At 42.0% G+C, this 12,455-nt stretch overlaps 1 protein-coding gene across 2 annotated transcripts in view; it reads right to left on the bottom strand.

Moving 5' to 3' along the window:
- Nucleotides 1–1,176: 1,176 nt before the first annotated feature.
- The window catches only part of LOC135705080 (alpha-tocopherol transfer protein-like), a 47,400-nt gene continuing 36,121 nt past the window's right edge, over nt 1,177–12,455 (bottom strand). For both annotated transcript variants that reach the window (XM_065226652.1, XM_065226651.1), the window contains exon 2: nt 1,177–1,666. In XM_065226652.1, coding sequence (XP_065082724.1) covers nt 1,388–1,666 — 279 coding nt within the window. In that variant the 3' untranslated portion in view covers nt 1,177–1,387. The remainder of the gene's footprint in view (nt 1,667–12,455) is intronic.

Genomic DNA, 12,455 nt, shown 5'->3' with positions numbered 1-12,455 from the left:
AGATTTTATTGTTGAATCAATATGGATGTGATATTTATAGATTATTTATTACTTTTCGTTGTGGCTGTGCTTATTAAAAAATATAACTTTATTTTCACTCATATATTATATATTCCAACACTAGCAGTGTTAGCATACTCAGCGTATACGTATAAAACAGACTCTCTTACATTCTAATGGGCAGTTTGAAAAACTGGTTATTAATGGTAAATAACATTTGCAAGCAGAACAAAACTCGTCGTCTACCGCTATGCCGATGTCGTCGCTAATATGGGTAGGGTAGCACTGTCCAAAACGCATTTCTGGGGTAAAATGGCCCCTAGTGATTTTTCATAGCATTCCCATCATCAATGCGTGGATTTGACGTGTAGCATGGTAATTCAGTACTTAAACTAGCTTTTCGGCACATAAACTACCAGAATCAGTAATGGGAAAGCACCGAAAAACTGCGTGGGGCAATTTTACCGCAGAGGTGCATTGTGGATTGTTCTCCCCCTAAAGATTACGAAACTGAAAAGCCGTTGACTCTTTTTCTTCAACGGTCGGGCGGAGAACCAGTTGAAGGTAAAAATGTTAATTTTATGGTACAAAACACGTTTTTGGCAACATTTATTCAAATCACCCGGTGTGCCTCGCATATACAGTGGTGACCTTTAAATTAGCACAATAGGTCGATTTTCATAAAAACTAGCCAACTTTGGCATGTTGCAACTATGTTTTGTTATGATCAATTGAGCTGAAATTTTGACACACATTATTGGAAGCGCTTGCCGGAAATTGACGAGCTGGTTGAAAATGGCCAACTAATTAGCACATTTATAATTCGAAATTTCCGAAGTATTATAGTTTTAAAATTTTCAACCATATTGCCAATAAATTACGGCGTACTTAAGATAGTTATTTACGGTATAGTCAAAAATTTCCCAAATAATAGACTTCGGAAATTTCGAATTATAAATGTGCTAATTAGTTGGTCATTTTCAACCAGCCCGTCAATTTCCGGCAAGCGCTTCCAACAATTTGTGTCAAAATTACAGCTCAATTGATCATAACAAAACATAGTTTCAACATGCCAAAGATGCAGGAAAAATTTTGCTTTGTTGTTGTGAATGGTTGATTATAATTTTGAAGATTTCCTGCAAAAAGGTGGAGAGCGATGCGAGTAGATGGCTGTAGATGCAAGAGATGTAAAAGATTTTTCATGAATTGATTCGCTAGTGTGAGATTTTTCGATCATTTAAAATCGAGATTTAGATTTGTCGCACCCCTCGGTCTATTGTGCTAATTTAAAGGCCACCACTGTAGATGCCGGAACGCCATTCCTAGCGGTTTTTACGATTCTACACAACTTTCACAATAACCACTTTCAATTGGGAGGGGAGGTCGATCAATCGATATTCAGTTTCCGGAAACTGCCCACCATTCCACTTTCGATTTCGCTCTCCTTGCCGCATCCTCCGCCCGCCGGATGGTTCTGGTTCCACAGGGCCGAGTACTTAGTGACGTCGATTTCCATCTCGTCGAGCAGGGCCAGGTCGGCTTCGGACTCACGTACCTGTTTGTGGAAGATATTCGAGAGCTCCATCGAGTCGTTGGTTCCGTTCAGGTCCGATGGTAGCAGCGACTTGTCCAGGTGCTTTTTGGCATCGATCAGGGTTCTGTGGAACTGGGGAGGGAGGCAGAAAAAGTCAATTAATCTTTTCTGTTGATCAAGTTGGTGTTTGCTTTATATTATAGCTTTGCAGGAAAAATGAATCATTAGCACCGGTGTGTCACCTGGGGCGATCTGTGTTTGACATAATAGTGAGAATTGGAATACTTAGACGCGATGGTCAGTCAGTTAGATTGTTTTGTCAAACTTAATCGGTTGTGGATTATTTGCTTTGGAAAGAAGGGCGGTTGAGTAATAGGCGTTAGAGAGGCCACCGGTATTGAATTATTTAGACTCACGCACAAAAAATGGCGTTGCAAAAACGGCAAGGCCTGATGGTTGTTTACCGAAGTGATATCTAAACTGAGCAGGAAATCAAACACTACAATTTTCTACTTCTATGAAGAATACAATCTGCATCTGAAGGCCTTTGATGGGTCAGAATATAAACATAGTCACTATATTAATAGTCTGGCGGATAGAATTACCAACCGGTGAACACTCGTGTTTATTTCAGTTACCGTGGGGACGTAATTTGTGATTAGCCCCGGTCCCTTTCAAATTGTTTCATTATTTATGTACGGTCCTTATATTTGAAATGACGTTTCATATTTATCTAGTGATGGCCGATTTTCATTCGAATAATCGATTAATCGATTAAGGAACCGAAAAGTAAAATATTTGTAATCGGCTATGTCATGCCGATATAAGCATTAACATCTCCAGAGGATCATCACCGATTGTTCCAAACATGTGCTGCACTCTCAATGGTGGAAAAATGGCAGCACAGCGAACAAAAAATAATCGATTAGTTGTAATCGAGTAATTAAAAAATGGGACATCTCTGATTTTGGTGTGATTGTTTTGATAAAAAAAAAGTGCGCACAATTGCATCTCTACCGAGGGGGCAACAAAACCAAAAAAATACCTTGCATACGGGGGGTATTCATTTGAAGAAAGGGACCGTGAAAAAGGACACTAAAATAGAAAGTTTTTCTTCCGACAGTTTCATCTTAGTATTCATCTTTGGAATTACGATCGATCAAAAAGCGGAGTCAATTTTTGCGACCATAGTCAGAAGTACCCAAGTAACCATCAAGCCCACTTATGCTAAAAGTGATATCTAAAGCTGATATAAGGCTAAAATGAAAATGTAAAACCGTATATCTGCATTATATTGCAAAAAGGGCCCTTATCGGGCTATTAACGGGCTTGAAGGTTACTTGGGTATAGTCATTGTACACGGTAAGGAAAAAGTACCCAAAATTTTACTCATCTCGGCACTAGTCAACCAGTCAGCACTCGTGTTTTTTTTAGTTACCGTTGGGGCGTCATTTATGATGATTCTCGGTCCCTTTCAATTTGTCTCATTATTTATGAACGACCCTATATTGGACATATAATTCAACAGAACCCCGTTAATATAAAAAACTAAAATGGCAACTAAACGGCGTTCATTTAGAGTTCGTTTAACTGGTAACCCTACATAGGCGCGTAACGTAATTGGATACCTGTATAGGGGTACCATTTAAGCAAATTCTGAATGAGCACCGTTTAATTTCAATTTAAGCTATTCAATCTAAAAGGGTTCTACCAACCGGTGGAAACTACCGATTTTTAATTGGCTCACACTGAACCTAGGGCTACAAAATGGTGAGTGACAATCTGGAAGGAGCGATATAAAGGGTGTCCACGATGAAATTGCCACACTATGAAATTGCTCTAACTTTTTAACCGTTGGGTAGAATTTAATGAAAATTTGGGTGGATTTAGTTCATAGTGCATTATTTACATCCTGCAAGTTTTAAAGTCCTGTGATCAAAACTCGCGGAAATGGAGTCGAAAGAACAGCTCGTGCGTGATAAAATCTTGCGCATTCATCACGAGAACAAGGATCTCTCGCATCGTTCCATCGCTAAAACGTTGGGAATCGCGAATTCCACGGTGTCGCGAGTGATTAAGCGGTTCGAGGAACGGTTGACCACCGATCGGAAGCCCAGAAGTGAAGGAAAAAGTATTCCGTACAACACCAAAAATCACAACCGCATAGTTGGGGCCTTCAACCAAAATCCGAACGCCTCCGTTAGGGATGTGGCTAAGAAGCTGCACCTAAGCCGAAGTTTTGTCCAGAAGGCCAAAACTAAGGCTGGGCTTCGAACGTTCAAGGTACAAAAGGCCCCTAATCGCGACGAGAAGCAGAACAAGTCCGCCAAAACCCGTGCCAGGAAGTTGTACCTCAACATGCTGACGAAAGTTGAATGCTGCATCATGGACGACGAAACATATGTGAAGGCCGACTTCAAACAGATCCCCGGCAACCTGTTTTTCACGGCCAAGGATAAGTTCAGCGTTCCGGAGCATGTCCGCACTCAGAAGATGTCCAAATTTGCGAAGAAATTCCTGGTTTGGCAAGCCATCTGCACGTGTGGGAAGCGGAGTGCACCTTTCGTGACCCAGGACACGATGAACGGACAGGTGTACATAAAAGAGTGCCTGCAGAAGCGGCTGCTTCCTCTCCTGAAGGCCCACAACGTCCCAACAATCTTCTGGCCGGATTTGGCCTCATGCCACTACTCCAAGGACGTGCTGAAGTGGTATGCGGACAATAAGGTCAATTTCGTGCCGAAAATGTTCAACCCTCCCAACACTCCGGAGCTCCGCCCCATCGAGAAGTACTGGGCGATTATGAAGCAGCACCTTCTTAAACGACCTAAGGTAGTGAAGACAGTCGAGGAACTGAAGAAAGTATGGGTTTACATGCAAAAAACGGTTGATTCACAGGTTGTGCAGAATCTTATGGTCGGGGTTAAGGCCAAGGTGCGGGTATTTGCGTATGGACTGTAAATAAAATACGAGTAAAATGGTAAAATGAAGTTTAATAGTTATTTCTCAATCCCTGAAAATTTGATGGCAATCGGATGAAAACTCGAATTTTGCGAATCAATTTTGTGTGTGGCAATTTCATCGTGGACACCCTTTACCTAGCTCCGGTCTTCACAGGAACTCACGCCTCCACGAGTCATATGATCACAAAAGACTGCCAGCTGAAACATGGACACAGCTCGTTGGCGTAGCCTGGGCAATGTTGTCAATCCGACAATAGCAGAGTGAGGAGGTGCGACGCGAACACTGGCGCGGTAACCATAGCACGGTGATAGAGGAAATGCTTCGCCAACCCGAGCATCCAGCGGCTGAATAAGAAATGCTCTTCCCTGGAAGCTACACCTAAGATGGCAGCCACATCACGGCGGATAGGAGACCTGTCTCTGAAACCTTTACAATTGTTACAGAAACCATCAGAGAAAGAGCTGATTTAACGGCAACGATTTTTAGAGCAAAACAACGGACACGAATTGGATCATGGAATGTATTGACGTTATCCCAGCAGGGTAAACTGGCACAACTCACCAACGAGGCGCGACGCATGCAGCTATAAATCCTGGGACTGAGTGAAGTTCGTTGGCCAAACTTTGGAGAACACAAACTGCCGTCGGGACAGGTACTACTATACTCTGGTATTCGAGGTGAAAACGCTCCCCGCCTTCGTGGAGTTGGTCTCCTACTTAGCGTCCAGGCAAGTGCTGCGCTCATCAAGTGGGAGCCTGTTAATGAGGGGATAATCGTTGCCAGATTTAGACGTTCCAGAAGGTGGCAGCGTAGAAGAACAATGGACGGCCATCAAGATTGCCTTTATAGAAACAAGCGAGAACAACTTGGGTGAGCTGCGCACCCAGAGGAAAGAGTGGATCACAGATTAAACCTGGCGGAAGATTGAGGAGCGTAGAGAAGCAAAAGCCGCGATAGAGTGGGCGAGAACCAGATTAGCCAAGAACGAAGCCCGTCAACGGTACTCGGCTCTAGATAAGGAAGTCAAGCGCTCTTGCAGACGGGACAAGTGAGCGTGGGTGAACTCCCTGGCCGACGAAGGGGAAAAATCCGCAAACACTGGCGATATACGTCTCCTCTACGATATCTCACGACGCCTGAGTGGAGCAGGATGAACCCGAAGATGCCAGTGAAGGACACGACTGGACAATTGATTACCGACCCCACTGACCAGCTGAAACGCTGGTTTGAGCACTTTGAACAACTTCTCGAAGTTTCAGCGGTCAACAAACCATCAACATCTCGGCATGATCCGCCAAGGGTTAGGCGCGTTACTCGCGTCAACACTGAAGCTCCATCGTTGCAGGAGATAGAAGCAGCCATCCGAAGTATGAAGTCCAACAAAGCCCCGGGGTTCGACCGCATATCAGCAGAGATGCTCAAAGCTTACCCCATGCTATCCGCACAAATGTTGCGTCAATTATTCTGTAATATCTGGGACACCACGACTTTTCCGGCCGACTGGATGCAGGGCATCTTAGTGAAGGTCCCAAAGAAGGGGGATCTAACTGTGTGCGACAATTGGCGAGGCATCATGTTACTGTGTATTGTTCTCAATGTTCTGTGCAAAGTTATCCTGAATCGGATACAGGAAAAGATCGACGCGACTCTCCGACGGCAGCAGACAGGATTCCGTGCCGGAAGATCTTGTGTGGACCATATTGTCACGCTCCGCATCATCCTGGAGCAGGTCAATGAATTCCAAGAGTCCCTTTATTTGGTATTCATTGACTACGAAAAAGCTTTCGACCGTCTCAATCACGAGAATCTGTGGGGCGCCCTGAGACGCAAGGGAGTCCCGGATAAAATCGTCAACCTCACCGAAGCGCAGTATGAGGCTTTCACGTGCAGAGTTCTGCATAACGGAGCCTTGTCCGACCCTATCCGGGTAGTCGCTGGTGTGAGACAAGGATGTATACTATCACCGCTACTGTTTCTCATCGTAATCGACGAGATCATGGTAGGTGCAATTGACCGTGTACTGAACCGTGGGCTGCTTTGGCAGCCTATCACCATGGAGCATCTCAACGACTTCGATTTGGCTGATGATGTTGCTCTACTAGCACAACGGCGCTCTGATATGCAGAGTAAGCTCAATGACCTAGCCGAACGCTCCTCTGCGGCGGGTCTCACCATCAACGTCAACAAGACCAAATCGTTGGATATCAACACAGCAAAAAAATAATTTTGATAGGGTTACGGTATGTAATGTGGGTCTAGTCCTTTCATTCGGCCTATCACGCAAATAAATAATTAATTAAGGAATATTACACAAAAAATAAGGAAAATATTGATCACTGATGATTGATAAATGTGTACCACACACAAATCAATTTATATCACAACATTTCAATACATTTTCAGCTCTCGTAAGTAATAAAACTGGTTGAGAATATCACTCTGTTCGGAGTTTTTAGCCGCCATGACTTCTAAGGTTAAGATGGGAAGGTTGCACTGACGATCATCAAATGGCCTGATTATGGCATTTATTGAATGGAATTACCTGATAATACACACTAGACGTAAAACTCACAGTTACTGTTTGAATATTTTATGTTTATTTTAATTGTTTAACAACGTTTTCACAAGTAAATCATGGACCCAACTTTAGGGACACATTTCTTTTCTATGTTCCTAACTTTGGCCCATGAAATTCATTTGACAGCATATAGCAATAAGAGTAACGTCAACAATGTGGTTTGCATTTGGATGATAAGGAACGAACAGGAAGGGAGATTTTTTCTGCCAAATCTGTATAATGAACATCACAATGTTTTGATTTAGATATTCTGCGGTCGAAAGACGATAAGCGAAATTTTTAATTTTTAATTTTTAACTTGAGTGATTTAATGTAGTTTTCGTAAAATTTTCTCTAAGAAATGTTTTGAGGAATGAAGAGTATTAAGTTAACAGTGATAGTGATAAAAAAAAATACATAAGAAAACGTTACCAAGAGCGTTTTTTTTGAGAATCAAACAGGATAGGACGAAGTTGCATCCATAAATAGACCCAATTTGGGGACAATAGACCGATATTACATACATTTCCCTGGTGAGTTTTTGTCTTAAAAAAGTAAGTTTTTCAACTTTTTGCGGTTCCTGATAGCAAACGACATGATAAGCATATCTAAGCATACCATTTAGCAGTAGAATATCGTTTGCAGGTAAATTAATTGATGAGTTATGATTAAAAACGTAATCTATGGCTGCATATTAGACCGAGGTTAGGGACGTATACCCTATCACATCAAAGTGGATGCACTACAATCATGTCGAAAATTTCATGTAATTTTTAAGACCACATAAATAAACAAATGCAGTAAAAGCAGCGTAATGTCAGTTCATGCATTGTATTAATGATAATTTTGTCCTTTTTAGCAAGTAATATTACACCATATTTTCGACATGATTGTAGTGCATCCACTTTGACGTGATATCAAAATTATTTTTTTGCTGTGAACACGAGCAACTCGAACGTGAAATCTGTGTTGTTATACGCCAGCGAGACGTGGTGTGTATCAGCGGAGAACACTCAAAAGCTGCAGGTCTTCATCAACCGATGCCTGCGGTATATAATTCATGCCTGGTGGCCTCACAACTGGATCTCGAATGCCGAGCTCCATCGTCGATGTCATCAGAAGCCGATAGCAATAGAAATTCGAGAGCGAAAGTGGAGGTGGGTCGGCCACACACTTCGACGGGGCGGAAATGAAATCTGCAAGCAAGCGCTAGATTGGAATCCACCAGGACACCGCAGCAGACGCAGACCCAGGGGCTCATGGCGGCGGAGCCTCAATAAGGAAATTAAGCAAGTCGATAGGAATCTGACCTGGGCCCAGGTCAAGGCAAAAGCGAGCAGCCGCCCAGGATGGAAGTCTTTCACGTTGGCTCTTTGCACCGCTGGTGGTGCACAGGACCCTTAAGTAAATAAGTAAGTCACACTGAACCATCCTATCGGTCCCGAGTATATCGATAAACGTACTCCATCCTCGTCTAAAGTCTAGTACTACACTATGTTTGTTTTGATTCGTTAAACTGATAAATTTAAGTATTCTCATATTGCTTACTATTTAACCAATTTGACTTTAAACTCAGTTTAATCAAATTGAATGATTGAAAAATTAATTATATCTTGCTAAAATTCAATTATCTGATAAAAACTCCAGTTGTTAATAAAATTGAAAGTTAACATGTTTAATTTTTTTAATCATTTTTGATTCTATTTATATCGTTTTTGATTGAATTTTAATCTCTTTTAATTATATATTAATATTTTAGATTAGATTGCTTTCGGTGCGAGTCGTTGAACATTGTTCTCCAGTACACAACAAAAGGTTGCCCGCAAACAGCGAGCTGCAACCCACATGAGCGTCCATTTATCGAAGAAGGAGGAAGAAGTCGCACCACTATAGATCGGATTCAGTAGGGGAAATGTTGGCTTCGGCAATACCTTAACCTATTATCGTCAGGGGGTAAACAAAGTCCTAGAGCACTCAAATTTGGCCAATAGTTGCTCTGAAACACAATGTATCCACATGCGAAAATTAAGCTCTCAAGGACGTTGTTCACCCCCTGACGATAATAGGTTAAGGTATTGCCGAAGCCAACTTTTCCCCTAGCTCTTCGTGAGTCGCTATGGGCCATCTATGCGCGTCACCCTCGTTCCAGACAACATACAGATCGCCAACCGCATCCATGTTGAACACCCTAATAACTCAACCATCACGACAAAACGGTCCTTTTCAGGACCACCAATAATTTGTTGATGATAATTTTCTGGCTATTTTTCAAGGTCATCAACCAGATGTCAGTTCTCATAAGTTTAAATCTAACATACCATGTATTTTTTGGGCAACATTGGTGGTGAAATTTCAAAAATGGCATAAAAGTGGTCCGATTTTGATTCAGAGATGATGGATTTTAACTCTTAGTACACCAATCGATAGGGAAGTTGTCTAAGAATCTGTTAAAATTAAGGCATTATCAATTTTCAAAAGGTCACTATTGAAAATTTCACGAATGTGCAACTGTTGCTATGATAATTAAAATTATCATCGATTTCCTGCGAAAGTGCTTTCCCTAACACAGATTTCAAAATCGAATAACATCCGGTCTCGCCGAACGGTGTTTATTCAATCACTGCATGTGATGAGTTGGGGCCTCATAGCCTAGTCAGTAAAGGCACGGTATTACCAAGCCGGAGGCGGCGGGTTTGATTCCCGGTCCGGTCGAGGGAATCTTTCGGGTTGGAAATTTTCTCGATTTCCCTGGGCATAGAGTATCATTGTGCTTGCCACACAATATACAAATTCATGCATTGGTATTGGCATCGAAAGCTCTCAATTTTTTTTTATCCATTTAATTTATTTGTAAGGCTCAACTGTTAATTAAAACTCTACGGAGCCAAGAGTCAAGAGAATGAATAATTACAATTCATTTGAATTATTAAAACTAATCTGATCCAGTGCCCGAACGTGAAGAGCTGGGACGTAAGGTCTTCCTGGGCGGTGAACTATCGTTGGCATACTTCTGTTGTTTCTGCTGTTGCTTCAGCAGCTTTGTATGCAGTTGAACGTGCTCAGTCCAGTTTCCAATCTTTTGCTGCTTTTGCGGTTGGTAGTGTAATACCGGTTGCTTCTGCTGCTGCTGGTTGTGTTGATTGTTCTGCTGTTTTCCGTGATCCAATTCAGCTTCCAGTGTTGTACCGATTTCTTCTTCTTCTTCCTCCTCCTCTAGCATCTCTATTTCCAAATCTATTGCCTGTTTCTCGACATTGTCTGACGAACTCGTTCCTGCGAGAACGGCAGCGAATGTGTTTTCCCGTCTTCTTTTTTTTCGACACCTGCTCCGGTGTCTCTTGTTATTTTTACGTTCCTCCTTCCGCAAGACTTTTTTTGATGTCCCTCTTGTCCACAACCAAAGCATTTCAATTTATTTCCACTGTAGAAAATTCTTCCTCTTCTGTTTTTTTTTTTTTTTTTTTTTTTTTTTTTTATATTATAGTCATTTTAACACTCTTGGGTCATTCGTGACTTGTCCGGGGGTGAGACTTGAACTCGTGACTTTGGCGTGAGAGGTATGGATGTTAACCACTACGCCGGGGTCACCCCACTCCTCTTCTGTTAAGGAAGTAGAGCGCTGGTGGAATTTCTTTTTCCACATCCATGTAAATTCCGCGGACACCAGTGAACAAATCCAGTTGATATCCGGGTGGATACTTTTCCCGCACACAGCGCTTAATCTTCCCAAATTTGATTATTCGGGAATATGAAAGCAATGGTATTCGTGACGGCTACTACACTCGACATTTCACCGTACTGTATAGCTATCAAAAGCAACCGAAAAAAAACAACGCAGCGATCGAACAAAACGTCTATCGGCAATGAGATCTAATCTTCAACTGAAAGCTCTCAATTAATAACTGTGGAAGTGCATTTAGAACACTAAGTTGAGAGTACACAATAAGCTAATATGCGCTAAGCAATAAGCTTGAAATGCGAACAAGAAGAATAAGAAGCCTGTGATGAGTGGTGGACCCGGTCCCCGCAAGCAGCTAACTATCAAGCCCTCAAGAGCCCCAGTTGCTCGTCGTGAGCCGCTGTGGGACATCTATGCCAAGCGCGTCACCCTCAAAATGCAGCTCGCCAGCCTCATCCATGTTGAACACCCTAATAGCATAGAGGTAACTCTAAGACTAGTAGCTTTGAGCTAACTCTAAGACCAGAAGGTCCCGAAGAAACGAGCTCAACTTTTTGGCTCAGCTCTGGTACTATCTTCGGTCCCAAGCTAATCGATGCACCCCTCGAAACATAGGAAAATCCACGAATCCCTCATTGTATCTGACAAACTTTCATAGCGAGTCAAAACAAACATAGTGTAGTGCAAGAATTTCGACTAGAATAGCGCACGTTAATCGATGTACTTGGGACCAAAAGTCTAGTAAAGAAGTGAGCCAATTTAAAATCGTTAGTTTCCACCGGTTGCTAATAGCTAATAATAGGAGAGCGTTAGCAGTAAAGGCCTAGCATGAAGAGCATCAGGAGAGCGCATTGGGTATGAAACACAACCATTTTGAAGGACATGCCCATCCCCATGTCCCTAATGCCTCCCCCCTTTTGCACGCTACAGATCATCACCCATCGTTAAGACCGAGGGAACAATATAAGCACCTTGCATGGGGTATGAGCCTGACTGGCACTCTCGGCCAGCGTTGTCAAATTGCTTTCAAGGGAATTTACGGGGCAGTCAACAGAAATAGCAGAAGTTGGGGAATCAATCCGGAAGAAAGAAATTTCCGGTGGAAATTGGTAGCATCTTCTAGGAATAGCTAGCACAATATTCCGGGGGAAGTTGAAGAAACTGGTGGCAGAAGACGGAAAAAGCTTTCGAGCGAAGCCAGAAGATACTTCCGAGGGAAGAATCGGAAAATACATTCTGGGAAAGTTGGAAGAAACTTCCAAGCAAAAATTAAATAAAATTCAGGTCACTGGATGAAAGTATTTTCCGATTTCCAGGAACCATCCGCTGTTTTTCGATTCCTGGGTATGACGTTAAGACTAGTTGAAAAACTATCAAGCATAAGAAATTTTTATAGAATAATAATTTTTTAATCAATTAAGATATTTCAACAAACCAATAGTATTTTCTGACAGTGCGGGCTGGCAACAATGGTTTTGATTATTTAAAAAATCGGTATATATCGGTATAAAATCTTACAAATCGGCAGTGTTCGGAAAATCATTCTCAAATCTCACTACATATATATTGACATGTGTAATGAGCGCTTTGCAATGTGATCCAGTTAATGAAACTGCATACTTAGAAAAAACTAATTTTACATGTGACGGAATCCATATTTGACATAAAGGATGTGACGTAAACAAACATGTCATGTAAAATTAAGTGTTCTGAGACTGAAA

Source organism: Ochlerotatus camptorhynchus, unplaced genomic scaffold (genome assembly GCF_037179485.1).
Source record: "Ochlerotatus camptorhynchus isolate MF236.1 unplaced genomic scaffold, CSIRO-AGI_Acam_v1.1 ptg000257l, whole genome shotgun sequence".
Classification (NCBI taxonomy): domain Eukaryota; kingdom Metazoa; phylum Arthropoda; class Insecta; order Diptera; family Culicidae; genus Ochlerotatus; species Ochlerotatus camptorhynchus.
The sequence above is the reverse complement of the archived record's forward strand: the minus strand, read 5'-3'. Positions and strand labels throughout refer to the sequence as shown.